Source organism: Ilyonectria robusta, assembly GCF_021365365.1.
Source record: "Ilyonectria robusta strain PMI_751 chromosome Unknown BGZ61scaffold_2, whole genome shotgun sequence".
NCBI classification, from domain to species: Eukaryota; Fungi; Ascomycota; class Sordariomycetes; order Hypocreales; family Nectriaceae; genus Ilyonectria; species Ilyonectria robusta.
Genome location: NW_025764436.1, coordinates 2026761 through 2054564, shown reverse-complemented (window position 1 = coordinate 2054564; position 27804 = coordinate 2026761). Strand labels below are relative to the sequence as shown.

At 57.4% G+C, this 27804-nt stretch overlaps 10 protein-coding genes across 10 annotated transcripts; 3 read left to right on the top strand and 7 right to left on the bottom strand.

The window, feature by feature from the left end:
- Positions 1-119: 119 nt before the first annotated feature.
- BGZ61DRAFT_527044 (uncharacterized protein) lies at positions 120-704 on the bottom strand (the record flags this gene model as incomplete). Its single annotated transcript, XM_046253053.1, has 1 exon — positions 120-704. One exon carries the CDS (start codon positions 702-704, stop codon positions 120-122), a length of 585 nt encoding a protein of 194 aa, XP_046110835.1.
- A 2641-nt stretch (positions 705-3345) lies between these two features.
- On the bottom strand, positions 3346-4805 carry BGZ61DRAFT_90854 (uncharacterized protein). The gene has a single exon (XM_046257204.1). It carries the CDS (start codon positions 4485-4487, stop codon positions 3660-3662), a length of 828 nt encoding a protein of 275 aa, XP_046110834.1. The 5' UTR covers positions 4488-4805; the 3' UTR covers positions 3346-3659.
- Positions 4806-15376: 10571 nt separating this feature from the next.
- On the bottom strand, positions 15377-16665 carry BGZ61DRAFT_489831 (RNA pol II accessory factor, Cdc73 family-domain-containing protein; the record flags this gene model as incomplete). The annotated part of the gene is made up of 2 exons (XM_046250259.1): positions 15377-16024; positions 16081-16665. 2 exons carry the CDS (start codon positions 16663-16665, stop codon positions 15377-15379), a joined length of 1233 nt encoding a protein of 410 aa, XP_046110833.1.
- Positions 16666-17566: 901 nt separating this feature from the next.
- Positions 17567-18187, top strand: BGZ61DRAFT_441466 (uncharacterized protein). Its single transcript, XM_046244586.1, has one exon. It carries the CDS (start codon positions 17730-17732, stop codon positions 17958-17960), a length of 231 nt encoding a protein of 76 aa, XP_046110832.1. The 5' UTR covers positions 17567-17729; the 3' UTR covers positions 17961-18187.
- Positions 18188-18292: 105 nt separating this feature from the next.
- BGZ61DRAFT_341683 (mitochondrial carrier domain-containing protein) lies at positions 18293-19518 on the bottom strand (the record flags this gene model as incomplete). Its single annotated transcript, XM_046239439.1, has 2 exons — positions 18293-19222; positions 19279-19518. The coding sequence occupies 2 exons, from the start codon at positions 19516-19518 to the stop codon at positions 18293-18295; spliced, it is 1170 nt and encodes a 389-aa protein (XP_046110831.1).
- Positions 19519-20046: 528 nt separating this feature from the next.
- On the top strand, positions 20047-21149 carry BGZ61DRAFT_441464 (MT-A70-domain-containing protein). Its single transcript, XM_046244585.1, has one exon. It carries the CDS (start codon positions 20085-20087, stop codon positions 21129-21131), a length of 1047 nt encoding a protein of 348 aa, XP_046110830.1. The 5' UTR covers positions 20047-20084; the 3' UTR covers positions 21132-21149.
- Positions 21150-21368: 219 nt separating this feature from the next.
- BGZ61DRAFT_527038 (uncharacterized protein) lies at positions 21369-22061 on the bottom strand (the record flags this gene model as incomplete). The annotated part of the gene is made up of 2 exons (XM_046253052.1): positions 21369-21912; positions 21991-22061. The coding sequence occupies 2 exons, from the start codon at positions 22059-22061 to the stop codon at positions 21369-21371; spliced, it is 615 nt and encodes a 204-aa protein (XP_046110829.1).
- A 167-nt stretch (positions 22062-22228) lies between these two features.
- On the top strand, positions 22229-24263 carry BGZ61DRAFT_513346 (uncharacterized protein). The gene is made up of 2 exons (XM_046252170.1): positions 22229-22897; positions 22946-24263. Exons 1-2 carry the CDS (start codon positions 22492-22494, stop codon positions 24034-24036), a joined length of 1497 nt encoding a protein of 498 aa, XP_046110828.1. The 5' UTR covers positions 22229-22491; the 3' UTR covers positions 24037-24263.
- A 301-nt stretch (positions 24264-24564) lies between these two features.
- BGZ61DRAFT_340106 (mitochondrial carrier domain-containing protein) lies at positions 24565-25709 on the bottom strand (the record flags this gene model as incomplete). The annotated part of the gene is made up of 3 exons (XM_046239280.1): positions 24565-25247; positions 25307-25604; positions 25662-25709. 3 exons carry the CDS (start codon positions 25707-25709, stop codon positions 24565-24567), a joined length of 1029 nt encoding a protein of 342 aa, XP_046110827.1.
- Positions 25710-26929: 1220 nt separating this feature from the next.
- BGZ61DRAFT_472406 (peptidase S24/S26A/S26B/S26C) lies at positions 26930-27749 on the bottom strand (the record flags this gene model as incomplete). Its single annotated transcript, XM_046248335.1, has 2 exons — positions 26930-27399; positions 27605-27749. 2 exons carry the CDS (start codon positions 27747-27749, stop codon positions 26930-26932), a joined length of 615 nt encoding a protein of 204 aa, XP_046110826.1.
- Between the last annotated feature and the right edge of the window lie 55 nt (positions 27750-27804).

Genomic DNA, 27804 nt, shown 5'->3' with positions numbered 1-27804 from the left:
ACACTTCTTGGCGTCCATGGTCAGCTGCGGGACTTGGCTGATTCGAGCTGACGGACATGGTTGCTCGCATCGCCGTCGAGTCGGGCTGGCGATGCGTGCGAGCGGTTCGTGAAAACCGCTTACAGGGCCAGGACGGCGAGGACGGCGGCCAGACCAAGGCTGAGCTTGACGGCACCAGCGCCAGCAGTGACAACGCCGGGGGTGTCGGTGGAGCTGCAGCCGGCGCCCGAGCAGCTGGAGCCGGAGCCGGATCCACCAGAGCCAGAGCCGCCGGATCCAGAGCCAGAGCCGCCAGAGCCAGAGCCAGAGCCGCCGGATCCAGAGCCGCCAGAGCCTCCAGAGCCTCCAGAGCCAGAGGGGCACTTGTCGCCCTTGCAGATGTAGGGCTGCTCCTGGGGAGTGCCGGTAGAGCCAGAGCCCCAGCCCATGGTCTGGGTGGGAGGGCCGCCGTGAGTCTCAACAACGGTACAGGGGCAGTCGGTGATGGTCAGAGTGCAGGACGTGGTGACGTCGTAGGTGTGGCCGTTGAACACGAACGACGTGGGGCTGGGGCAGACCGTGGTGTAGGCAGTGTACACCTTGGTCACCTCGACGATGGTGCCGTTGCCGGGGAGCGCGGTCTGGAAGACTCCAGCAGTGGGAGTCTGGGCGGCAGCGAGGCCGGCGAGGCCAGCGAGGGCAAGGATGGCAGTGTTGGCGAACATCTTGAAAGCGAGGGTTTTTGGTTTTTAAGTTGAAGTGAACGGGATGAGTCCGGGAAGGCAAAAGGAGTTGCGAGGAGGGTTAAAAAAAGACGAGTGGGTTGAAGCGAGTGACTAGAGCGAGAGTGTTGGATTGTAAACGAGTGTAAGTTGCGAGCTGAAGCTTGTGATGAGAAAGTTTGTGTCCATTTGCGGTCGACGAAGGCCTCTTTTATCATCAGTCACCTCTCTCCCTTGACGACGCAAACAAGCCGGCGACCTCATCTCCCTCGCCATTCCGTCAGGTCAGCTGAGACATGTCCCATCCCTGCGTGTCTGGATTTGCACCTCTTCAGCCAGTCAAGTATGATAAACAGCCCAGCCAGCGTCCCAGCCCATTCCGTTGCCACGCTGCGAGATGAGGCCTCGTTCCAAGGGAGAGGGGCCAGACCGATATAGACCGTCGGTCGGCTCCCTTGCAGAGACCCGGCGAGACGGTCCCTCGCATTCCCGCGTCCCGACGGCATCCACTCTGCGAGAAGACACTTTATTTCGCCCGTCGAAAGGTCGAAAGAGTCCAAGGGCGCATCCGTCGGAGCAAGAAGGGTCACACATTTTCGGTAGTTATCCGTAGCGCAGCCGGTCTGGAGCTGGACTTTTGAGACTCTTTGTTGACATTGTCGTGGAGGCTGCCCAAATTTCTTTCTATGTACAAGTGTATCAGCGCTCCCCGCCTTGTAACCGACTCCTTTCGATGCAATGCATTACTTCGGCCCAAGTATCGCAACATGTCCCTTGGCCGTAAATAACAAGATGCCGCCGATTTTCCTGTTCCGCCGTTCCCCAATCCCCTTTGCACCGCCCTCCTATCGTCGCGATGCCTGTCCGTATCGACAATGCCGCCCAGCCTGCCTATTCGTGGCGTTCTCGTTCCCTTGGCTCGGCCAAACGTCCCGCTTTACGGAGACAGTAGGGCTTATCCACTCCCCCTTCATATTTTTTCATGTACTCTGTCGTGTAGTAATCTCTCTCCCCATGGTGTTAAATATCCCTCGGGCCCCTTCAGGTTCCACAAGTGACAAAAAAAAAACATGTGTCAGATGACAAAGGGAGCCCGCTCATTGCGAGACCTAGTCCTAGACGAGAGTTCTGCGGCGGTAACCAAGGATTTGTGGCCGGCATTCGAGACCCGAGGGATCGCGAAGAAGAAAAATTGATAACATCAATGAAACAAAAAACCCAAAAACACCGATAATGCGTGAGATGAGGTGACTCTAGCTGGTATCGTTTCGATGGTGTCAAAAGCACATGGTAGCCAAATCAACCAGTAGGCTATATGCAAATGACTCGTGAAATGAGGCGCAATATGGCTGGACGAGTCGTGCTTCAGGAAGTCGACCGTCCCACCTGCAGCGAACGTCGGCATTCGGCATCAACAGTTCACTTTCGGTTGGAGCGGCTCTGGCTACGCTCCGGGACCCGGGCGACAACGTCGAACTCGTAATTTCGCAGTTGCTGCTCGTACCTGGGGCTGCGGAGGAACTTGGGCACGGAATCCTGCAGATTGTCAGCGACTGTGGGTAGTCAAGGGAGAGGGGGTTCTTAGTCAAAACTTACACTAGCCATCAGCTTGAAAACCGCGTTTTGGGCGTCTTCAAAGAGGGACGTAACCTCTTGGAGAGTGTCAATCATCGCCACGTCCTGTCCAACAGCCTTCGTCATTCGTGTGGCAAGGTTGTTTCGGAGCTGGTGGTCAATGTTCAGCTCGCAGGGGGATCCCGGGGCCAGGAAAGCGTTGTAAATTCCGTACGCTTGGGCCATGATCTCCTTGACACCGTCCATTGAGGTGGTATTGGGGTTCTTCTGGGCCGCGCGAGTCACGGCCTTGCAGCTGTGGACAAACTCATCGACATCCTGGTAGAATGACAGGTTCTCTTCACAGTGGGTATCCCGAAGGTTCTCACGGAAAAGCAGGCGAAGCGCAGGGTCAGTGAGAATCTTGTCGAGTCGCTGGGTGTTGGAGTCACGGGTAATGCCGTTTCGCTGCGAAGGAGCAGCGCCGCCTTCGCTTTCTGAGGCGCGTCCTCGCGAGCCAGTGCCGTTGAGAAGATCCTTGCCGCGCTGCGATATTTGGTAGATTGCATACTTTGTGGGCTGGAAAACGTTGCAGCCAGGGTTCTGGGACATGTAGGCTCGATCCTGGGCCACAACCTCAACCAGATCGAATTCGACAAAGAGGGCAGCAACCTCGACCGTCTCCCGTTTGTCAACGATAGTGGAGCAGTCCATCAACCAGTCAGTAGTAGCCTTGCCCGTGAATGTGTCGCGGTACGACTTTCCGTTAACCTTGCGCTCAGCAGCCATCTTCACGCCGGTCAGGCCGTCTCGGTAATCGTGTAGCGAATCTGAATCGGCGGCATTGACAGTTGACTTGATGTTTCGGCCCTCGGAACCAACAAATCGGCGGAAAATGACCTCGAGAGTGCCCTGGTCGTGGAGCAGCTTATCCGTCTGGCCGTCCCGCTCGAGGAGCACCAGCTGGGTCGCACCAAGGTTAACGAGCTCCGTTACCTGCTTCTGTTGAATGCCGTTTCTCGAGCAGAATCTATCTAGCACGGTAACTCCCTTTGCCGTAAGCTGCCAGACGGAACCCTTCATGTTGTACACCTGCTGGTATTTGCCGTCGGCAGACTCAATGAAGCGAGCCTCGACGAATCGCTGGCAGATGGAGCGGGCCATGTCCTTAGCCATGGAGAAGGTGGTAGTTGTGGTGGTGGTGACAATACGGGAGGGGTCTTTGGGATCGGGCATGCGGTTTGACTGGGAGAACTTGAGAGATCCCAGGTTGTTGATGGCATCCTCGGAGAGGAAGGTATACTCGACCTTGGTCAATCGGACGCGGTGGGCCGAGAGCGGCAACAGACTGACGACGAGAGTGGAAAACAGATCCTTGAAGTCCTATTGTGCAACCAAAGTCAGTCATGGCTCAGGCGAGAACGGGTTCGGGAGCAGCGTTTCAGAGGGTGGCGTCTCGTGCCCCCGCGCGGAAGGCCGCAGAGAAACCGGCGCACCAGAAACGGCGAGGCATGGTAAGTATTGTAGAACGGTTGTACATACCCTTGTGAAAGGCCGGTCATCGTCCGTCATGCGCAACAAGCGCGAGGATGTTTGATGCATCTTGTTTGCCGTCACGGGGGAGGACTTGATGGGAGGCGGTTGGTTTGGGTCTGCAGTCGCGTAGGGCTGGGACAGCGGGTGGTTCGCCGAGGGCGGCTGGGAAGAGTGGGCGCTATCCAGGTTGGCGCTGGACAAGAGGGATTGGTTCGAGGCGCTCTTGAGGCGGTGTTTCCTGTCCGGGCTGGAGGGCTCGGGGCTGGGGCTTGGCAGGAGGGAGAGTCTCGAGAGGGTGCTGTTGGACGAGCGATGGCGGATCGAGGGCTCAGCGATGGTTGCGATGGCGTTCTGGGTCCTGTCCAAGGCAGCAGCGGCGAGAGCGAAGATACTGGTCGACGATCGCTGGTTGAGTCTCGAGACCGAGACAGTATGGCGGTGGGAGTGGGGGTGGGCGGGAGGAGCAGCGGTGGTGGCTCCAGCAGTAGCGGCAGCAGCAGAAGCGGCGGCGGTGACGGTGTCTTGGAGCAGACGAGGGCGATCCGTAGGTGAGGGGCGGGATGCAGCGGAGGCGGAGGCGGAATCTGAAGCTGAAGCGGAAGCGGAGCGTTGGTCTTGGTCGAGGCTATCAGAGCGTGAGGGAGTAGAGGCAGACTGAGGATCCGTGGGCCGAGGAGGATGCGACAGAGTGGCCATCTATCGGGAACGAGAGAGGTTAGGAGGGGGGCTTTGTAGTGACGGCAGCGGGAAGGTTCAAATAAGAAGGAGATGGACGAGCGAGTGAGCGAGCAGGAGTGGGACGCCAGAGATAGGTAAAAGGTGAGGAAAGGTAGGTAAGGTAGACAGGACAAGGAACAAGACCGGACCAAAAGGCCCAAGTCCCCAAACCCAAGACTCAAAGAAAGGCCGGGCTCTGGAGATGAGCGCACTGGAGGGGGAGGGAGGGGTGGACGGTGGGGTGTAGGGGGTGGCTACAGAAGGGTCCTCCGCTGGGGACTTCCACTGGGGACCTCCACTCCACTGGAGACCTCCACTCCACTGGGAACCCGGCGTGGAAACTGGCCGGGGGGTCACTTGGGTGGGCCCCAGAAAGGCGCTGAGACGAGCGGGCTAGACAAGGCAGGGAAAAATAGCCAGGGCAAGGCGATGAGCACCACAGCCCGAGCAGCGTCTCCACTCGAAATACCCTGGCAGGTAGCGGGTACATGGCAGGGTGGTGCAGCAGGGGTGGTGCGGTTGTGCGGCGCGCGCAGCGCAGAGGTACGACCTCCCTAGTATTACTGAGGGGGGCCGCTGGAGGGTCCCTGCTCGGGGGCCTGTTAGGGGTGCTTTTAGGGGGTCTTTGGGGGAGTCTTCGCGAGGCGCGCCTCTGCTGAGCGAGCCTGTGGACCTGGTGGACTGCCACCAGCCGTATCGGGTACTTGGTTCTCTACACGAAAGCATGAGAGAGGGCAGGGACCCTGGTTGAGTCGCCTGCCTGGTCTCCTCCCCAGATGGTGGTAGCGATTTCGGGTTGAGTGAATGGATGGGATTGCTGAGCCTGAGCTTGAGCCTGAGCCGGCTGTGAAGCAGACCTTGAAAAGCTTCCCGGGACGGTTTGCGGGAGAGACGGATGGGGGCAGAGAGTAGAGAGGGGAAAGGGGCCAGCAGATGATGTTAATACTACTCATCAGAAATATCTGAGAAATGCCCGCCGGCAGTGATTCCGGCTCCGGCTCAAGTATAGATAATTGGAGGGGAGGCAATAATAGCCATGGAAAATCGACAGGGGATTTGGGGGGTGTGAGTGATTCCGTGCCTTTGTCTCGCTCCCCCAACTTGCCAAAAGTGTGGAAGCCGACGGCGTGGAGAGACGAACCAACCCAAAGAAAATGCTTTGAATTGCCAAGGCAAGAAGAAAAGGTACTCCGCCGTGCTCTTGGTAGGACAACCGCTTCCAGCATCCCGCATCGCTGGCGATGCCGGGACCCCCCAAGCCGCTTTCGGGGCTACCTGCACTAAGGTAGGTCACTGGCTAGGGCAGAATTGGCGCTGAGGGTTCATGGGCGTGAGCCACTCAGGCTCGCAGCAGAGGAGGAACAAGTTGCAGAAGATGCTGTTCATGAGGGGTGACGGGGGGGAGGGGAGGCATCGGGCGGTCTGAAGAGCTGGAGGCTTCTCCGCACAGCAGACAAGGCAAGGAGTGACTGAAGCGATGGGCGATTACAAAGGCCATCCATCCGTGTGGGTGGTGGTGGCGGTGATGGATGATGACATCAAAGCGGATTGGGCGGCCCATGTGATTTTCCCTTGATCTTTAGTTGAAGCCATTCTCGGTCCCAATCGGTCTCAATCGGTCTCATAGCAATATGGCCAGTTTGGAACGGCGCGGTGCCATGACCGTCTTCTACTCCAGGCCACGACGCCTTTAGTTGCTAGCCCGTCTGTGTGGCTGCCCACCAGCGCAGTCAACAGTGCTGCCCCCGGCGGAAATCGCCTGGCGTCGCTGGGCAAGTTCGGGTAGTTTTGTAGCGTGCAGAGGAAGTGATGAAGAAGTTGAGGTGGTAGGGCGCGAGCGTAGCGGATCAGCGGCGCCGGGCGGGCAGTGGGTTGTGGGGCGTGGGCCCCGTCGCCATGCCCAGCAGTTCCGGTGGCTCAGTGGGGCGGCTTTGAGCTCCGACGGAGGTGTGTGAATGGAATGTTCGCCCGAGGTGGAAAAGAGAAGCGAAAACTGCGGCAGAGACGCGGCACGCAGCACCGCGGGCCTCAGCACCGCGGCCCACGGAGGAGGCGACAGTGGACATGGAAAGGGGTGATAATCGTCTCCCGAACCGGGCATCAGGCCGTCGAGAGATGAGGGTGAGCATGAGCCAGGACAACACGGTCCAGGTCAATTCTGTCTTGTCTCCGGGGGTGTGAGGACGAGGACGAGGGTGACGGATGCAACGCGTGCCTCTCTGCTGTGTGTCCTTGGTGCTTGAGTACGAGGAGGGCGAGCCCGAGCCCGGAGCAGGACGCAATAGAGGCACAGCACTATGAGAGTGACGCCGCGAGGCATTGGCGGCGAGCAAGCGCGGTGCCTCCTCCTTGCATGGGGCGTCGTCCATTCTCACCATTCCCATCCATGGATGGCACGGGTTGGCGGGTTGGCATGGATGGGAGAGATGGATGGGATGGAGTTTCCGTGCTCGACAATGCCCGCCTATGCCCGCCTCAAGGTTGCACGAAGACAGAATTAGAGGTGTGTGTTTCCTCTTGATCCGTCCCACACTTGCAGTCCATATGCTCCCCCCCCTCTCCCCCCCTTGCCCCTTGAAGGCGCGTGGCTCCAGGGATTCCGCCCACCGCCCTAGGCTTCTTTCGGCCGACGGACTTCCCTGCAGCCACGCTCGCTGCTCATCCACAGCGTCACGTTGCGGCCACGCAGAGAAACCATGGCTCCCATGCTCCCACGCTCCCAATGCAACCATTGGAGCCATGCCCCGGCGCAAGCCCACCCCACCCCGCCCCACGCCAGCAGCGCCTCTTGGCTTTCTCCTCTTTCTGTCCGTGGTGGTGGGTGGTGGTGGTGGATGGTGCACTGGTGGTGGTGCATTGGTGGTGGTGCACTGGTGGCTGCTGCTGCTTGACGCTCCTCATTCTGCCAAATTGCTCCCAGAGGTATATTTGGTCGGGGAAGAGGACAGTCGCAGCCGCTCGGCCTGCACTGTGCGGCCCACGCTGGTACCAGCCGTGCTGCAGAGGACCGCAGCGGAGGCTTCTCCGTGTCCTCGTCCGTGTGGTTCAGACGCACGCACGCACGCACGCACACATGCACCACCGCACGCACACACGCACGCTCACACGCATCGCACACACGCACCGCACACGTGCTCACTCTCTGCTGAGCCGACCTGGCCCATGGGTCGGTCGTTGAGTGACTCTGACGCCGGCGCTGGCCTGGCCTGGCCCTGAGATGGCCCGAGATTGGGATTGTGATCCCGATGCTTGCCCCGCTTGGGACGGAGATGATGGAGCTCTGTCTGCTGAAACGACGCCTTGAAACGTTGGGATGGACTGCTCTTCCCGCCGAGACCAGGACAAGCCACAAGCCACAAGGCGCAAGGCCTGCGGCGTCTCTCATGCCTCATGCCTTACTTCCCGGTATTCATCATGCTCGGCCATGCCTTGCTGTGCCTTGCTGATGTCAACGCCTGCCGGTCGGGACGGGCTGACTCCGGCCCTGGTTCGGAACAGGCACTGACGAGTCGTCGTTCTTGCTTCCAACACGGAGAAGAGAATTGACAACAGGAAACACCACGGACATACCTCAAGGCCGATCCGACCCACCGCCTTTGCGTCCAGCACCCGCGAGGGTATCGATATACGTACTTCTGATTGGTGAGTCGCCAGGCTCCGTCTCTTGCTGGTGGCTTCAATCACCATCTGGGTGTCCACCAAGTTGTCGACGCCACTACTGGCTCGCTGCCTTGGGTTCCTCGGTTCAGAGTCGTTTGATACGCTACGGCAGCGCTACGTCGGTAGTGTCGCAGCAATTCGCGCTGCGATCGCGACAAACCAGTCGAGAGTCACACCCAAGCTGCTTCAGGGAAATGCGCCCTGTGCAATCTGTCGGCACATGTTAGCGCCCTCCTCATAACCCGTCACCATCTTCAGCCCGGAACGGTTCGATTTCATGGAGGCGAAATTGAGATTTGCACAAAATGGGCTGTCCGTGTCCCAGCTTCTAGAAGCCCTTTTGGAAACCGGGCCGCGGCCAGGGGCTTGGAGGGGTGAATCAGACTGGTTCCACTTTACCTGGATGGGCTTTGCAATTCAACTCGACTCAAATTCACGTCGGCCAGCCACGCGACCGCGATTTGCGGGTGGCAAGAGACGGCAGATCCTGGCTCCAAAACGTCTGCTGCTTCTTGCGCTCGGAGAAAGCGACCGATGAGGCTACCAGCCAGGAGTCGTGTTCAATTTGGGGTTTTCGTGCGAACCTGTTTGTGCGAACCTGTTAACTGGCGGCCGCTGAGAGTGGAGGATCAGTGGCGACAAGATGACGACTGAGTGAGACGAAGCGACAGAATGATTCAAGTGTTGTTGAGAACATGTAGCGACGAGGAAGGAATCGCGGTCGAAAAAGGGGCAACGCGGCCTTTTACTGGCAACAAGATACGCGCCATTATGAATCTGGATGCTGCACCGGTCTCCCAACCTGCACAACCTGAAGCTTCTTCCTTGTTCCTCCCAAGCCCGGTGGGGGAAAGGCTGTTGCGACATAGACGGCAGAAGCGGACTTGTATGCGACGACGGGCGAGATGCCTCTCCTCCGCATACCCTAACTGCTCTACCTGCCTAACAATGGCATCGGCGTGTCACTATGGTCATCAGCAAGATAAAAAGGTGCAAGGCGACGCCACCACTTTCTACGCGGAAGGGATGACCAAGCGAGAGAATCCGTCGCGACAGCTGCATGCTGCGATAGTGATCAACCCCGATCCTGCCTGCACGTACCGCCTGTGGGCACCGCTACCGAATCTCAGCTTCAGGTGGATGGCTGCAGTTGCAACTTGCAGCTGCAGAGCCCATACTCTGCATGCCCAGATACGAGTGCTCACTGCACACCGGCACACACACTCACACACACTGTACGCACTGCAAGCACTCACACCCGGGCAAAGAGGGGGCCCGCAGCGGCCATAAAGCAACGGCAGCACTGGCGGAAGATCTACAGTACATTCGTTCGGTTGCGCGGCGGTCGAACCCTGGACCCAGAAGCCCCAGACCGGATGCATCGCTGCGCGGACCAAGTGAGGGTCGCAACTTGCAAGTCCAGGGTAACAGAAAGGGCAATCGTGCCATCAAGCTCCGACTCACTCATCTTCACTCCCACTACCCGAGACTCCGCATTCCGTGAGGGGCAGCAGGGTCCGTCGGAAATCCCGACTAAGTGTCAATGGCCTTTCAGATCCGTCTGGACAGCATCGGATCTGTGGGGGGGGGGTCGGGTGCGAGAGACGAGTAAGTGTCAGCCCATCAAGCGCCCGCTGGCATGATCCCGCATGTCCGGGCGGCTGGCTCGCGTGGCTCGATAGCTTCACGGTCTGTGCTGGAGAATACACGGGAACCAAGATAGTCGGTCAGGCTCGGGTCCGGGAAGCTAGGGGGGAGGCTTATTCAACGAAAGCTTGACGAGTCAAAGCATACTGACTCCGACCCAATTGAGTCGTGATGGACTAATCGTATTGCTGCACGAGCTTCTTTCCTACACACAGGCGGCTGGCAACACAGCATCCCAGGGTGTCAGAAGGAAAGTTCACTGTCAGCACCGACATAAGCCAAGCCAACGGCGCAGCATGGGAATAATCGGGTATGGGGATGGCTGAGCGGATCCTTGTGCGGGCGTCTGGGACAGCGTAAACGTCGTGACAGGAAGAGCTGACAGGAGGAGCTTGGCCACGCTGCGAGTCACCTGAGATTGCAAGCGAAGGGCTTCACAAAGCAGACTTTAGGCGATCAGACCTGACGTCTCATTTGTGATGGGCGCTACTTTGGGGAACTGGCCAATGGAGGCGGACGGCGGTGACAGGACGCGCCCAGTTGGAGCCCGGGAATGACTGGTCACTTTCCTCCGTCTGTCGGCACTCCCACGTGGCTGCTTGAGCCTTGTATGTACGGAGCACTGCATTGCTCAATCGCAGGCTCAACCCGCAGGCCTAATCAACACTGCGGAACGGTGAGGCGGCCGTGCCCAATCACGCCGGGGAGAACGAGGCTGGAATGTTCCGCCCTATGGAGCGACTCCATCTGCACAATCCGCAATCTGCTTGGCGATGACCTTAGTCATGAGGGTCCAGCCTCGTAGCATAATGATGAACGCCCGCGACTCAGAGAGACAGGCATGTTTCTTTTGGCGGTGCCCTTGCCGGAGCTGCCCCAACCCAGGGGTCGCCGTGTCGGACCCGAACGGGCAGGGTTCGGCCACCAGCGGCCTGCTACGCTACGATGTACTCATGTACAGGGCGACAGACCCAGTTTCAACGACTGCTCTCTGGCACCGGTCGGGGAGCTGAGATGAAGAATTGGCCAGCTGCCAGCCATCAGGAGATTGGTGTTGGGCTGGGCCACGCCTAGCGAGCAGACTTGCAGTGTCCGGGGCAAGCCACCTCACGGCCAACCAGATACAGCTGTCGCATGCGCAGCTATGCCGTTACAAGGCTTGTATCTGCCAGCTAGCCTCCCACACGCAATGCGCCGTAGTCCACGCCGTACATGCTGTAAGAGTAGTCCACGGGGCGTGCCACCGCCCGGACCCGGGGGTGAGGCCAGTGGCAACCCTTGGCCAAGTCCCGGCTTGCCACTGTCGCACTGGTGGACCCCGCCACGTGGGTTGGGGAGCCACGCGTTTGCAAACACGAGCGGTGGAGTCTTCCAGGGCTTCCATCTCGTCGTCCTCGCCCTCACCTGCCTCACCACTGGCTCGTCTGCGACGACATGGCCCGCCTCGATGACACTATCTACGATGATTACATGGAGGCTGGGCCCCGTTACCGTTGCAAATGCATGACGGTCCTGTTCTCTCCCTCCCTCCCTTCCCTTCCCCTGCCTCCCGCGCCCGACACGAGAGCCTGCCAAGCAAGGTGTCCAACGGCGTCCCGTTATCCGGCCCGCGGAGGACCCTTCACAGGTCCACCTTCTATTGCCCAGCCGCTGTTATTGTTGGCCGAGCCCGTTGGAGATGGATCACCAGCACCCAGGGAGCCATGTGGCAGGCTATGGCATCTGTCCCGGCTCGGGTCGTTCTGTTGACGTGCGCACGTTAACGCTCCCTTGTCCCAGCGCTATGGCTCACGGCCAGACTACCATATGCACACTTACTACGTACATCGTGACCCATTGCCTCAATGACGTCCTGCCAGCGCCAGCTTCAGCCCGGAGGCGGCTCTCCGAGCTAGCCGTGCAGCCCATGGTCGACGAAAACCGGCCTGGAACGCCCACGGGAGTTTGTCCGTGTCATGCGGACACATCACGACCGCCTCGACGTCAAGGGCGTTGCGCCGGTGTTCATACCGGAGATGCCGTGCTACGGGCACACATTTGCACATTTTGACGCCCAGAACCCTAAGGTGGAAATTTTATTGCCCGAGAGTCCCGACGCCATTTACGGCACCTTGCCGCCAAATCATCCGTAGTCAGATGCCGAGTGAGACATGCGCCAACCATCAATTGCGGTGCCGTCATCGGGGAGCAGCGACAGGGTTTAGTTTGGCGGGCTGGCTCCAGCCCGCCCTGTTCGCCCCTCAGAAGGTTGAAAGTACAGAGTACGTACTTTACCAGGTGCCCTTCGATTTCCAATTGCCGAAAGAAAACCAGGCCAGATCCTGCTAGCTTCGGGCAGGATGCTACCCAGAATCCGCCACGAACCCAAGTGTTTCCGGGATCAATGCCCTCTTGAGTGGCGCTGGATTGATGAACCAGATATCCCGAGACTTCCCTCCATTACACCCAAGGTCTCACTTCGATATCGCGGCGAGCCGGGAGTGGCCGGAGGGAGAGGACGCCCTATAGCAAATGTCGCGGGATTGTCTCATCGAACCGTCAAAATCGTGGCCACGTGCAGCATCTGCCCAGAGCCCGAAACACGACCGGAATCAGACCATGGCATTGCCTGCCTTGACGCCTACTCTCGAGCATGACGCATGATGGGCGAAGTACGGTGTAAGGATGAGTTCTGGGGTGGGTGTTGTGGTCACCACTACCCGGTCCCCTTCCGGCTCGCTGCCCTGTTGGAGGGCAGATGTACTGCTCAGCCTCTCAATTCGGACCACTAAGTGAGGTCGCAAGGCGTCAGGATGGCGATCATGGATCAATCAAGATGGCACTTATCCCTGTTCGTGGCGTGCTTCTCACGTGGAACGGCAATTGAGGCCTAGTCTCATGCCCCTACCAGACCCCTTTTGGACATCCTTCTGGGATCCTTCCTCCAGGGCTTGGCGAGACGTTGGAAGCGGATAACCCTAGATTACGAGGTATCACAACCTCTGTGCATCGTGTTGGTTTGCTTGCCTTACCAGGACCCGTCAATGCCACGCGAGAACTGGCAGGGTCACGAGCGCCCATATTAGTTTTTCCGACGCCACAGGCGCAGGGTACGGATCATTCACGACATGGGAGAGCGCAATCCGGCGCTGGGCTGGAGCGGAGGCTTGAGATGGCTTGAGTGGGTGAATTGGCTCTGAGCCATAGCGGCCGCCGCACTGGTGTGGCCACGTGGAATTGGCTCTCTGGCAATTTTGTTGCTGGGATCGACATCTTCACAAGGCTCGTCAGTGAGTCGTCACATCGCATAGCCAACCACGAAGAGCCAAATGCGATCAGGAGGCCGTGATAGCCAGTCGCCTCTGAGGAAGCCTAGTTAGAAGAACTAGTATCAGCCTGGCCTCTGATTGCTGTGCAGCTGCATGGCCGAATGCATGAATGTCCCTCGCCAACCAACTCGACTCTGCGGTGGCCCCCCCTGATCGTTGAAGGCCCTCTCAGTCCTAGACCCTCAACCGCGACTATCACGGCTTCTGAGACAATGGCCCTTCGCTTTCACCGCTTGCCAGTGGGGTCGGCAGCTCCGCCGTGAGTCCTTCTCAGAGCCCCAGCCTTGGACCACAATGCGTTGCGTTCCCAAGCCCTTCTCCACCAAACCGACCATGCCCCTTTTTCCCATCCCGCCCGAGCTGAAGAGCGTGTTTTCCTCAATCACGCCCCTAGGCTATCCCCACAAAGCCTACCGACTAGGTTATATAGGCGCCAGTTACTGCCTCGGCAATCCATCGTGCCACTTCGTCGCTTGACGGCGTTTCATCCCGACGGCCACCAAGTGGGCATGGCTGCGGCGCCGTCCTTTTGCTGGACTGTTGACCTGCAGGTTTTGTTCTAACCTACTGACTACGTAAGTAATCACGCAACTCCCGGGCTCTTGGACCTTGCAGATATTTTGACAGATGTGATCCGAATATACAGCTGCGGTGACTTCGGCAGCCCCTCAACGCGTTCTAGAGCGGGACGATGGCGAACCAAGTTCTAGCGGAGTTGTGATTAACATGCCTCAGCCCTGCACTCCGGCACCACTTGCGGAGTCACACCAAGGACGCTTTTTTTTCCGAAACACAACAGCTCGGATACGTGATACCATTAGTCAGTGTCGTAGTTCTTCTCTTGGACGGTGAGCAGGCCCATTAGTGCCAAGATGATGCCCCGGTCTATCGTGGTCGTGGGATCTTCATCCTGCCGGCCGGGGGGGCTCTGGGACTGCAGCTTTCGTGGTCGCAGGGATTCTCCCATGTACAGCAAACGGCGAAGTCACATTTCGACCCATGGCAGGATTCCCTATCTGGCATCACACAGATCTGGGCGGAGCATTTCTCAGGTTTGGTCCTGGTCGGTCTCGATACCGAGGCAAGACGTCCGCTGTATCTTTTTGCTATCTATCTACCTGCAACCTGCAACTCCCCTCGCTTCCGTCCGTATCCCTCGACTGAACCTTGCCAAGGTGTCATCCGCAACCTTGGCCCCACGAAGCCTAGATGCCGAGAGGCTCTTATCGCCGGGCGTTTTTCTACGGCTCTCGATAGCCGTGAACCTGGGGGAGCTGCACGACCTCGCAGGTGCGTATCTATCATGCCCGGGTGCGGTAGCCTTGTCCAGGAAACGCGCGCTCGGAGAAATCTGGGGCAACTCAGCTGTCTTGTCTGCCCCCTCCCTTCATGGCTGGCTGCTGCCCCCCCCCCCCCCTCCCCAACCTCCCACACCACAGACGTTGGTGATACAACCATGTAGATCCCAAGACACTCCCTCTCTCTTTTTTTCAACCTAATCATGCACACAAATCGGGCGATGCTGCTCTCGACGGCCACCGCCTGGCTCGTTCGCGCCCCTAACACCGGCCAGCGCGGTAATCGTTGGCAGACAACCCATGCTCTCCCCCGCGGGTCTGTGCCAGACTGCAGCTGCAGCGTGCAGCCTCCCATCCTGACTCGTCCACGTTGGGAAAGCTCGCTTGTTGGCGGAAAGCTTGTCTTGGGTTGGTGTGTGTGTGTTGCGTCTGTCGGTCTGCGCGGTAAGTCATGTCAGCCTGTGGGAGTTATATCCGGCGCCATCGGCGCGAGTTAGTCCAGAGTAGCAGTGTTGGTAATCAATGACAATCAATACACGCCCGTGATAAATAGAAAGTGATGTATCAGAAGATAGGTGTCATGTACCTACCTGGACCACACTATTCTTTGTTCGACTTGAGTTCGCATCTTGAAGGCAAATATATCCAAATGTTGTAAACTCAGGGGTAGTAGGGCAACTTGGCCGAATCCCGTACATTCGCGCAGATCCCACTGTAAATCAGGTTTGTCTCTTTATGTTTTCCTATCTCTCTTTGATTTCTTCCCACCGCCAGATGGATGCTGATAATACCTACACATGAAAAAACCGTTCAACGCCATCGCTTTTGGAGTCCCATACCATCCCCGGACGTGAGTCTAATACAGGGTAGGGGACGCTCTTCATACATATCCGCCATATGATAACTTTCCCCTCCCATCGAAAGCCCTACAAGGGCCATCGTGGTCGGGGACCATCTAAATCGACGTAGGGGCCGCGTCCTTCCTCCAGCCGCGGGACCGCATGTTCGCCTCAATAGACTTCCAGATCTGCTCGACGATCTCCTTATCGCGGAAACGGGAGGAATCGTGGCCCTCGCCGTGCCAGCGGTCGACGCCCGTAGACAGGACGCGGTGGCCCCAGCCGCTGATATTATCCGGCGGCTGGTCGCCACGCCAGCCGACGTAGATGCCGAGGGTGTGCTTGAAGAGCTCGTTGGCGTCGCTCCACTTATAGTTCTTGAACTGCCACGTCTGGCCGGTAGTGAAGACAGCGACAACGCGGTTCCAGTACTCGGGCTTGAACTGCTCGGAGCCCTCGACGAGGATGAAGCGCACGGGGCGGTTGGGGTCGACAGCCCTGATGGTGCGCTGGACATGGAGCATCGTAGCCGTCGAGTCACCCGCCTCGGCGGGGGCGAACTTGCCGTCCTCGAGGAAAGAGCGGGCGTTGGAGAGACGGAGAAGGGATGATGCCGAGGGCGAGAGGAGAATGATGGGGTCCGGTCTTCTAGACGGGGCCTTTTGGTTGAGGGCGAGGGATGGGTTTGCGCTGATGTTGGTGGAGCCCGAATGCGACTTCTTCTGGATGAAGGGCGCGGCAAGCTTGCGCACATGGGAGAAGTCCTGTGGATGGTCAGACTCAGCTCTGCGTAGTAGGCTTAGGCGGGTAGGATACGTACCGTAGGCTTGATGCCCCTTAAAACTGTGTTGCGATCGCCCATCTTTCGCTCGCCGTTGTAGATGCTTGCTAATCGAGGGTCCATGGTGCCCCTGCCGGACCTTGCCTGCGCAGTCGATGATACGGCGCCAGCCTTTGCCGTCGTGGAAGCGCCCGCAGCAGAGCCATCCTTGTCGCCGGCGAGGGGCTTGATGTACTCGCTTTCCTCGCTGGCGCCTTCGAGCCAGGTGATGAGATCGAGACGCTCGATGAAGCCGAGGTTCTGGACCTTACCCTTTGCGGCGGCAGCGGCGAGCTCGTCGTTCAGCTTAGTTGAAGAGGCATTGTATTCGGGGATGGCGACCTCGCGGTTGAGCCAGGCGAAGTAGATGCTGCGCAGGTCGACGGGCCTGTCGTTGGAGACGAAGCGCGTGGCGCTGTCAATGGGGACGGCGGCGGCTTGGTCGGGGAAGCGCAGGTGCGTCGCCTGCGCGAGGGGCACCTCCGGGGCAGCAGCATCGGCGGACGCGCTGGGGATGAAGGCCTTGGACGCGGAGATGGACTGGCGCAGGAGGACGAGGCCGTCGAGGTCGGCCGCGGACGCCATGGTGAAGGTCGCAGCGGGTTGGCGGATTCGCGCTCGCAATTGGCGGGATGGCCGCGTGTAAAGGGCGATTCGGCGATGGACGAGGGATAGAGGCGAGAATACGGAGCCGTCAGGCACTGGCCGTGGTGGTTGTGACGCTCGAGGTTGTGTGGTGGTGATGGAGTGACGCTGGAGACAAAAGGCTGAGGCTGCATCTGTATTTTTGGAGGAGCTCAGCTTGTCAGAGCCGCATCGGACAGGGGTTGGACGGCAGCGACGCGACAGCCAATCAGAGCAGGCGACCTTACTCCCACGTCACTTCGTCCTCAACCCAGACATCGTTGATGAGTTGCAATTTGCCAGTGCTTTGTATATTAGATATCATATTTTCCTCCCTCGTTTTGCAACTATCGGATACCCAGTTCGTGTAATTGTGAAATATTTCAAGTTTCGCAGGCAAGTGTCGCTGATATGTTGCTCCTTATTAGTTTGGACGACGACTGGGTTGGGGTGCAGTTGAGCGAGAAATTTACAATTGGTTACCCATTCTCAATTGGGAATTCCTATTTGCACACGTCATTAGCTGTTTGCGCATGTGAATACCTGCCTCAATCCTGAACCCGAAGGTCAACGAGGGATCCAATTCTGTTCAATGAATGGCATTTGAGAACACAAATAGCCGGTCTTTATATCTCCTAATAACAATTGTTTCTTGTTTTAAAACTATTTCCTTGTGACGAAATCGGAGTTATGCACAATGAAGGGATGATATTCAATGAATTGTCTTGACTGAGTAACCGCGACATGACTCTAAACTCGAGGCGAGCGACCTACCCTAGAGCGAGCTTCGATGTTCGGATAGAACAACGGCCACTGGAACCTAAGTAAACTAGGAACACGTCAGCATCATATCGACACCCCATGTATCTAGTACATTGCAATGTATTCACTACCTAATTACCGCCTCTCAGGAATTTCCCCAATGCAGTTATGATTGCTGAAACGGCGTCCCCTCAGCAAGCCACGATGACATCTCTTCAACAGGGGCAAACCCACCCCCACCTTGTCGCCACCTACAACGTTGTATGCCCGTCAGCCGGTGGCTGAGAGTCGAGTGGGCTCAGCTCGTATTTTTCCTTCCATTCCTCATCTTCGGCGTTTCGCGTTTGACGCACGAGGAGGTTATTAGCTTCTCAACGGCGCCGATCACCAGGCGCTTGGGTTATGTCGATCACGCCCCCTTCACGGGTTTAGTTGCAAGACAACTAAGCCCGACGGCCTTTGGGATGAGTAATCTATTAGCGATGACAGGGTAGGAAATTAACGGCAAATATTCCTTAAAGGCGTCTAGTGAGGCATGCCATGATGGCTTTGGCGCTGTCGGAGCCAGCCGCCTCCGGACGGGTGGCGAACATAGACGTTGCCGGGGCCGCCGTTCGTTTGAGGACACCGAAATAAGTAACTTAAGTGAGAGTTCATCATCATTCGGAAACAAGACGCGGATCCTCTAATCTATGTACATCAAGACCCGCCTCATCCCCAATTTCCGAAGGCTTTCCAAGAACCCCGAACCCCATACCATGCTGCAGAAGACACCCCCAACGCCAGTATCCAAAACCGCCTGTTCCCATTCTCTTTGTCGTTGCATCTATATACCAAAGACGAGCTTCATCCGTTCGTACGTGTAGAAGCTAACTGCCACCATGGGAACCACCTTGACGTACCCGATGGTCAGTCCGATAAAAAATCCCGAGACACCTCTCTCGCGGAAGATCATGCCGGCAGTCTCGCGGATCCGTAGCCGACGACCGTCGCCAACTGCACCACCGACTTGCATACGACGCCGGATCACCTCTAACGGGTACGATGCCGTCTGTGAGATCAAGCCCGCTATTCCGCCCGCGCACAACTCCGCCCATGACCGTAGTGGCACAGGCTTTCCCGCAGGATGGTCCTTCTTGGGGGGAAGTGTTGTGTATGGCGCAAAGGAGGGCGAGCGCATTAAGTCGCCAACGGTGTCGTGAGTGAGGAAAGACATGCCCGCGTACGGAAGCATTCCGAGAATAGTGGGGGTAAATCCTCGATAGAAGTTGAAGATGCCCGTCCGAGGCACCGTGGCTGCTGCCGCATCCGCCGCGCTGGAGCCTTGTGTAGGAGGGACGACGGGGCGTTCATTATAGATCTGCCTACAGATCTGAGACAAGGTGGAATGGCCCTCGCGCTTAGTCTCGAAGGCGAGGCGAACGCGAACCACCTCCAATGGATATGTGAAGAAAACAGAAGTGACACCGGCAAGACTCCCACTGAGAAGCCGTCTCATGGGTGTCTCGTGAGATCGTCGGGGTATAATAATAGCTCGGATTTGCTCGTAGGCAAGAAATTTGATGCCAGCATAAGGAAAAATTCGTAGGAGAGTCGCTGAGTGGCCTCGGTATAAACCCAGGATGCCGTCCTGGTGGTAGATGTCCTTCATTGCGGTCGCGACGCCGACCCAAGACCCGGCGTACTTTGCGAATATGGGATTGCGGGCCTGGAAGAGGATCTTGACTCGATCAAGGGGTGCAACGACGGTCTTGGCCTATATAAAATGGTCAGCGGGAAATACGCATCAATTGCAGAGCAATAGCTACTTACAGCACATCCTGCCATGCCGCCGGCCACTCCGGACCTCCAGACATAGTCGAAGCTCTGCGTCTTGCGCTTGGGCGCGACGGCCTCGTCGTTACTAGTATACACGGCAGCCTCCTTTTCCCTGTGAGTTTCCTTTTTCGCGCGGCTCAGGGCATCGGGGCCGCCATGCTGCCGGGTGTTGGTGTCGCGCGCAATCTCGGTCATTGAGGCATGTTCCATGAGGGCGGCGTCGGCGGAGGGCATTCCCACTTGACCGGCACGTGGCTCGCTTGAATGGCGGTTTGGGGCCTACGGATGCGACATTCCGCGACGATAACGAGGTAGACGGATTCGGAGACGATGCGCGAGTCGACGGGTCAGGGATCCGGCTCGAGAGTACGGTTGAGGTGGAACAGTCGCGTGCGCGGGAGGGAAAGAGAGTGGTCGTGGGGGATGTGGACGGGATCGGACATGCACGCAGGTTTTGGAGATGCGGGAGAATTTCCCCGGCTGTGAGAACGGCAGGGACGTCATTGGGCCGACGCTCAGTGGTCGCTTGGAGGCCGAGAGCGCCCCCACCCGTTGGTCACGCCCGCAAAGCGCCCTGGGACTCCAAAATCCGGGGGTGCTTCAGCGCGTTACAGGGGACGCTTGCAGGGCACGAGGGCGCTGTGCTGACGGACCTGGGCACTTCCCGGTAAGGCGGTTCCGGCAACCAATGGCCGAGCCGAGGTTTGCCGAGTCTCGGCCTGAAATCAGACTCCGCCCGGAAGACTCCGTCATTTTTGGCATCTTGCGGCAGTCCGGGGGACACGGAGGATGAGCACGAGATGACGATGGGAAACGAAGTGGGAGCAGTTCCTGGTGAGGGCGGCAGTAACAGCAGCAGCATTCTAGCCAAGTCCGTCCTGTTTGAGAGTAACGACAAGGCTCTCGTGGTCATCGACATCCCGAGGTCACTTGAGGAGAGCCAAGTCCTGTCCTTTCAGGCCCCCGGCCGCCGCATCGTCTCCGCTGAGCCCCCCGCAACGCCCTATGCAACGCCAGAGCCGCGACATGGTGTCGACTACTCCTCGCAGGCTTTGTCATCGCCCGCCGCACAGCTCGCTGAACTCATGACTACTGCCGCGGTTCAGAGTGCGCTGGAGGACCTTGCCTCGACGTACCCCGGCCCTTGGCACCTCGCCCGTTTCCTTGAGCCGCAACCGCCGTTGATATCCGGCCTACCACCGCACATCCCCGCTAAAGCCGAGCACCTGTGTGGCTCTATCCAGGAACTGCGTGAGTCCTTCAACGCATCAGCTCCCAGCTTTGATCTTGTCGTCTTGGATCCGCCATGGCCGAATCGGTCCGCGAGGAGGAGGACGAACAAGTATGCGATGGTTCAGAATCTCAATGAGATGCGCCGCCTCATGCTGGACATCCCCATTGCCTCCCACCTTAGTCCGGATGGCCTGGTCGCCGTCTGGATCACTAACAAGCCCAGCATCCACGACTTTCTTGTCTCGCCTACGGGCCTCTTCGCTGCGTGGGGTCTCGAGGTTGTCACCGAGTGGACGTGGGTCAAGGTCACAACCTCAGGCGAGCCACTGTATGACGTTGAGTCGGTGTGGAGGAAGCCTTGGGAGAAGCTCGTCATTGCAAAACGCAGAGGCAGCAAGAGCCCAGACTCTCTGAAGCCCAAAATCATCATGGCAGTACCGGACGTGCACTCAAGGAAACCCAACCTGCGTGGCCTGTTCCAGGATATCCTCGAGGAAGGCTATCTTGGCCTCGAGGTCTTTGCACGTAGCTTGACAGCGGGGTGGTGGGGTTGGGGCGACCAGGTCTTGCACTTTCAGCAGGCGGAGCATTGGAGTTCAATAGACAATGTGTAGAGGAGCAGATATCTGGGCGTTTATCCTGTTTATTTTTCATCTCGCCAACATGCATTGGCCACCCGCAAGGGTTGGTTACAATAATGTACATCGCTGGTGCCAGCTATCCTACAGAGGCTGCCCCCAACCTGACTGGCTTTCTCCTGGGTTGCCGCCTCCTCCATTAAGCGGTTCCCTGCCATCAACGTCGACCCGTAGTGCCCGTTTGCGCCTTGTCGCACTCATCCTCAATGTTGCTTAGGCGTCCTCCTTGACATCCTGCTTGGCCTGGTCCGCATCCTTCTTCTCCAGCAGCTTCTCCCACCTGGGGTCCAGATCAACTTCGTTGGACCACTTCACCTCGCCCGACAGCATCTTCTTGGCGAGGTCCGCCAGCTGCTCCCGCTCCTTCGTCAAGGGCTCCTTGCTCTTCATGGGGATCTGGAAGCGTTGTCGCTGGATGTGCTCCTCGTTGCGGGTGTCCATGAGCTCCTCACGCATCTTCCACAGCTGGTTGCTCCACGACTCCGTGTTCTCCGGAAGTGCGGGCCACTGGAACGGCTTGGCCAGCTCGACGGTCATGATCTTCAGGGGCTGCGGGCGATACCACGAGCGCGAGTGCGAGTTCCGCTGTGTGAGGGGCTGCTGCTTGACGTATGACCGCACCTTGGTGACCTCGACATTGTAGAGATTCCACAGGTAGTCTCGAAGATCGAACTTGGTGAAGCGCAGAGGAACCTTGAAGCAGGCCTCGTTCGGCGGGAGGTGCTCTTTTCGGAGGAAGGTGATGATGTGGTTCGGCCTGGAGGAGAAAAGGTCAGATAGGGCTCAGAGGGAGGAACGTGGAGGGGATGGCGGGGACGCCACGGGGAGTACTGACAGGAAGACCTGCTTCTGGCCCAGCTTGAAGCTGGGCAATTGGCGTGCCGCCGTCTTTGCTAGTTCGGCCATGGTTGTAGTTGTGCCGGTTGAAGATATCGCCATGAATCGATCTGGGACGTGAAGAATTTCGACGTCTGACGTCTGATTGGCCTCTCCGGCGAAAGAGAACTTCCGGGGGCGTGCACGGCTCACCGATATTGATGCGCACACGCCCCACCTGCCACCTCGACTTCAACCTTTCAATGCCTAAAAGTTGGCAATGAACTCGTGAACAAGAGTGAACACGACTTAAATATTTCTTCCAGGGCGTCCATTGTGTTGATTGGTGGGTGTATCTGCGGAAGGCCCGCGGCCTTTCTTCACTTTCGTTCACAAAGGGCACGCCAGAGATTGCTAGTTACATCGTCGGTGTGCAAAAGCACAAAGAGCACTAGCATTCCAAACCCAACTCCGCGACAAAGAACCTCGAAGAAAGGATTCATGTCATCAAACGTCAAATATGGAGGAACTCGTCGACAAAAGAGGCTCGCTGAGCCCGCCATCCAGCCAGGCGACTCCCCGGGCAAAGCAAGACACAAGTATTAGTCGAAGAGCAGACACAACGTTCAAGACGCCTACGCTCGCTCGAGATAAACAGCCAAGTGCCTCCCCTAAAGACCACGATAACTCATTCGAGATACATCTCATGGAGGAGATGGAGCTAATGAAGAAGCGATACCCCGGCGCCAGCAGCTGGGCTCCCGACGAAGACCGTCTCTTTGAGATCCTCTACATGCGCCAGGATCTCCCGATGCTGCCTCCTACTTGGGATATTGACTTGAGTGCTGTGCCGGTTTCGGATATCTTATTCAAGACATCTGATGAATATCCTCCTATTATTTATGCGCACGCCAAAGACTTCCGAGGCAAGTATCTCACCTTGATCTAACTGTCCATGCTCTTACCATCTGCAGCAACCATGGCGCTCATGCGGTTAATCGACCTCACCCGGGAGGTTAGGGCCAAAACACAAGTCGAATTACGCAAAAAAGCCCCCAGAATCATCAAGCGCGAGTTGGACAAGTACCTGACCTGGGCCGCCCAGGACGGCGACTACGAGAAGCTGCGCATTGTCCCTAATATCGTTACCGAGGTCATTGACACCACCATGCCGGAGAGCGACATCACCCAGTACCTTCAGGATCGAATGCGAGCTCTGGCAAGGCTTCAGCGCGAGTTTCTCAGGGAGGATAGGGACCCGGAGTTCTGGGACGTGTTGAAGCCGAGCATCATGGTATCGCCTATGGTGAAGTCGGAGTCCGACGATGGATCTCCAATGGAGATGCGAGCCAAGCCGAAAAGACTCAGTTCGCCTCTAGGACCTGACGAGCTCTCGGTGGAGACGCCAACTCGCGACAGGAGTGTACAGCAGGAGGTTGGGCGCAAGAGGAAACGACTGTTTCCGAGCCCTACTGCGACAGGAGTCGATGAGTTGGCCGAATGCCCACCTGGCGAGGAACACAGAGCGACCGCCGACGGTCCTCCCCCTAAGAGAATCAAGCTTGAAGACGAAGAAATCGATGACGACGAAATCGAGAGCGAAGAAATCGATAGCGAAGAAATTGATCACGAAGAAACTCATCACGAAGAAAGCGATAGTGAAGAAATCGAGAGCGAAAAAATCGAGAGCGAAGAAAGCGAGAGCGAAGATATCGAGAGCAAAGAAATTGATCACGAAGAAACAGAGAGCGAACCAACCTCCCCGTCCCCCGAGGACGAGGAGCCCGTCACACCGTCCCGGCCAAAATACCGCTACAATCCGCCAGTTGTTTACGGGCTCTTCATTCTCAACACTACAGTCTTGTTGCTCACCATAGACGCCGCGCAGGGAGACTCCGCCTACGTCAGCTTCCACGTCCGGGCCAACTTCCAGGATAGACACCAGAGCGTCTGGAATGCCCTGACAATCGCTCTTGCTGTGTGCCTGGCTCGCGACGAGCTCATGACTCGCGCATCCGACTTCGAGGAGCTGCCCGTCATCGATGACAGTGACCCAGATGCGTGAGGGTTGTGAGAGCGGGGCTCTAGTGGAAATTGAAGAGAGTTGGAGGTGTATAACCCTTAAAGAGATGTTTTGTTGTTTGCTGCTGCTATTTTGAGTATACCCTTTTGATGTTTGGACTCATGCATATACGTCCCTTTTACGACTCTTATACACAAGCATCATGTCAATCCCTGTTTAGTTCTCAGAGATGTACTTAGCCGACTGAAATTACCTGAAATTCGCAAACAGACCAACTTCACATTGATTTACTGAACACGGTGCAGAGTTGAAATCAGAGAGGCTCTATGTTCACGGCTCTCTCTATATCTATGAGCGTATCTGATATGCCTGACCTGGTAATCCTTCTATTCCCAACGCCCAACAATGACGGCTGCCCACTGCCCACACGTCTCTATATCTGTACAAACATGTCCATCACAATCATCTACCAGGGTTTTTGTAAAAGCAAATGGTGGGGATTTTGAAGCGTTGGGCCGCGTGGGAAACGTAAAAAAGGGGCAATAAAACAAAAAATGTAAAAGGAGGGGTCTACAAGTCCTCATGCTCAACGGGCATCAAAACTTCTAGTTGGCGAAGTATTCGTTGGTACAAGAACAGCATGCAGCCGCTCTGGATAAAGGTCCACACGCCTCGGGGACCGACGCCGCGGAACCATCCGGCCACGCCTTCAGTGCGGTAGATGACCTTGAGGCCAGTCACCACCGAGGACGCCTCGAGGGCGACAGCGCCGGGTCTGGGCCGGTGGGTGTTGGGGGAGGAGGTGGAGATGTGTCGGATTTGCGGGTTGGGGTCTTTGGAGTGGCGAGAATCGGTTGATGTGTTGACTTGGGTCTGGAGGCGGGTCTTGACGACGTCCAGAGGGCAGGTGATAATGCCCGCGAGGCCGCCAGCGCTAGCACCGGTGAGGAGCTCGAGAGGGACGCCAATATCGCGACTCTGCTTATACTTGCGGGCCCAGGTGGTGAACTGCTCCCAGAACATGAACTGCAGGGCGGAGAAGGGCAGGTCTCGGTACAGGGTGGCCTTGTAGCCGTAGAAGAGGGCAGAGGCTCCCTCGGTCCGGACAATGGTGCGCGCGGCGTCGACTGTGCCGCGGTAGTTGTAGCCGGAATGGAAGTGAGAGTTGTTGTATCGACCCTGGAGTTGCAATCGGGTCTTGAGGACTTCTGAAGGAACGTATACTACGGAGGAAGCTAGATCTCCGAGGAAGCCTGGACACGATCGGTTAGCGTCTGTACAGCAGCAATTGGGCCATGGCAGAGAAACTCACCTGCCGATAGATATGCAAGGTGTTGCTGGAGGCCGTGATCGATCAGGAAGCGTTTGCTCCACTCGTAGGTGCCGAAGAACAGGACGGTGCCGGGGAACGAGCCGCTCAATGCGGGGATCCAACCGCCGTAGAGACCTCTTCGAATGCCCTCCTGCCTCCAAATGGTGTAATAGGATTGTCCGAGGGATGCGTATTTCGGGGGCACATGCGGGTCGCCCTGCTGCCTCGTCTTGACAGTGTCGAGCGAGTGCATCAACAAGTCGCCGGTTGAGCCTCCAATGCCTCCGGCAATCATAGCCTGCAATTGTCTCTAGGTTAGCGCACTCAGTTCCAGGACTGGCGCTGTGGTACGCACATGGAGATAGGGCGATCGAGCTTCGGACTCGACATCTTCGTTGGTCATGATCTGACTCGGGGCGAGTCCGGCACTGTTACTATCCAAGCGGCGGCCCGTCTGGGCGGCATCTCGAGGCCCTGGAGAGGGTGCGTAGTCGCTCGCTGCGGCCGGGGTCGTCGTCGTAGCGGGGGCGAAGACGAGGGGCGAGTCCTGGAGACCTAGGGGCATTCTCCGAGGAGGAGGAGAGGGAGTCGGAGTCGGAGTCGGAGTTGGAGAGCGGCGCGCGGGAGAGCGGATGGGGCTGCTGTGTCGGTCACCGGTGTGGTGTTGTGTGGTAGGTGTGAGGGAGAGGATCCCGGGGACGTCGCTGGGGAGCAAGCGAAGAAGCCGGGAGGGCGGAATGGCGCGGGCGGAGGCGGAGGCGGAGGCGGAGAGGTGTCGTCGGGGTCGCGTGCCGGGTCGAGAAGTATCGGAGATGGTGATGTCGAGAATTTTGTTGGTTTGCTCTCTGGAAATGCTTGGAATGCGCCCTCCTAGCGGGCCGCTTAGCACTTGGCCACGCCTTGCGCGGTGCGGTGCGGGTCCTTCAGTGGTTAATCTATGGTGCGCCGCCCGCCGCCCGCCGCCCGCCAGCACACAAAAGAGAGTCAGTCCCCGATTTCTTCCCTGGCCTGACTAACCCGGGACATTTCCGTTGGGGTCCGTGCGCCATTGGTGGGATGGTCTCAGTCTCGATGGACTGTTGCGACACAACCTTCGTCTTAGAACTCATGCTTACTACCAATTCTGACTATGCGAATATAGCATGTCACGCGTGAACGACTTGAAGAACTATCCGTAACTATTTAAAACCCCGTTATGCTCTGTCAATGAATAGCAAATTTACCTTTCATTCTTCTGAGAGGGAATGTTTAGAGTGAAGGGTTCGGGTACTTTTTTATATTCTCAGTCGAATATCCATGCAGCAGACCAATGCGTGCAGTTGAAAGTGCGCTCTTCGGCAAAGGCCTTCACTTGTTATTTGGCTTACTCAAAATAAATACGATAAAAATATCATTGAAAGCCGAAATAGTAAGAGCTTAGTGAAATGATGCCTCCACCCCATAGTATCAATGGGTGAGACTAAAGAGTATCAAGCATAGGTTGATGTGATGACCGTTTTGGAGAATAAGTGGTATTTTCAAGTTCATACAGTCGACTGGCAACCTCAATGCCAGTTCCATCACCAGTCGTGTTGTACATCTATCCGCCCTCCATGCCCAAGTACTAATACACTTTTGCCATCGTCATTCAGAAATCTCGCTGCGCTTCACTCTGTCGGCCGCCGCAGGATGCTCCCACCACCGCAACGTACCCAGCTTGCGGAACGGATACACAACGTACGTCACCCTGCCCGTCAGGAGCTGCTTCGAGACCGGGCCATACGTGTTGCTGTCCAGGCTCGACCCTGGCGGTCCATCGCCCTCGACCCACACATGGCCTTGCGGCACCCTCACTGTCGGCATCGGATGCGGCGCCTTGGTCTGCACCACGTCGTTTTCCAGCGCGACGACTCTTTTTATCGCAATGCTTTCAGGATGCATAGGACTCCTGAGTCCCAGTGTCAGCTTAGGTTCCTTCGTTCTTCCATCCCGCACGAAAAAGGTGAAGCTCGCAAAGACCATCCATACCGCAACGTCACGACCATGCCCCTCTCGAGGTTCTCCTGCGGTGACCACTTGTAGTTGAAAATCACATCCCGTCGCAGCGTCGAATCCTTGTCGTCATTGAGCAGCGGGAACATCGAGTTTCCGTCCACAACCGTCAATTCCGCCACGTGCAAGTTGAACATGGCAATGACCGGGATCCACGTTGCGAAGCCAAACAACTTCCACGCCGTGGCCCGCAGGACGCTGGGCTGACCGCCGGCTCGAGCCCGGCCCCATATTGAGCCAAGAGCCATGAAGGCGTTGAAAATTTACCGTTGTCGTTGTGGCGTGGCGTTGTGGGACATTTCGTATGAGATGGGCACGTTGAGAGTTGAGTTCTTGGTGATGATTGATCATTGATGTGCCAGGATTGTCTAAGCTTTTCTCGGCTAGTCCCGGCACCCACATTAACGTCCATGGTCGCAGCCCCTCCGGCAAAGTGTTCCAACTGAGCCTCACCAACCTCAACCTCA

What these genes read in the sequence shown, in the direction of transcription:
- BGZ61DRAFT_90854 (XM_046257204.1), bottom strand. Translation starts at nt 4,487, where the DNA reads ATGGCCACTCTGTCGCATCCTCCTCGGCCCACGGATCCTCAGTCTGCC.
- BGZ61DRAFT_441466 (XM_046244586.1), top strand. Translation starts at nt 17,730, where the DNA reads ATGCCCGTCAGCCGGTGGCTGAGAGTCGAGTGGGCTCAGCTCGTATTT.
- BGZ61DRAFT_441464 (XM_046244585.1), top strand. Translation starts at nt 20,085, where the DNA reads ATGACGATGGGAAACGAAGTGGGAGCAGTTCCTGGTGAGGGCGGCAGT.
- BGZ61DRAFT_513346 (XM_046252170.1), top strand. Translation starts at nt 22,492, where the DNA reads ATGGAGGAACTCGTCGACAAAAGAGGCTCGCTGAGCCCGCCATCCAGC. An exon ending in GCACGCCAAAGACTTCCGAG is followed by an intron (nt 22,898 to 22,945) that starts GCAAGTATCTCA and finishes TACCATCTGCAG; the next exon opens with CAACCATGGCGCTCATGCGG.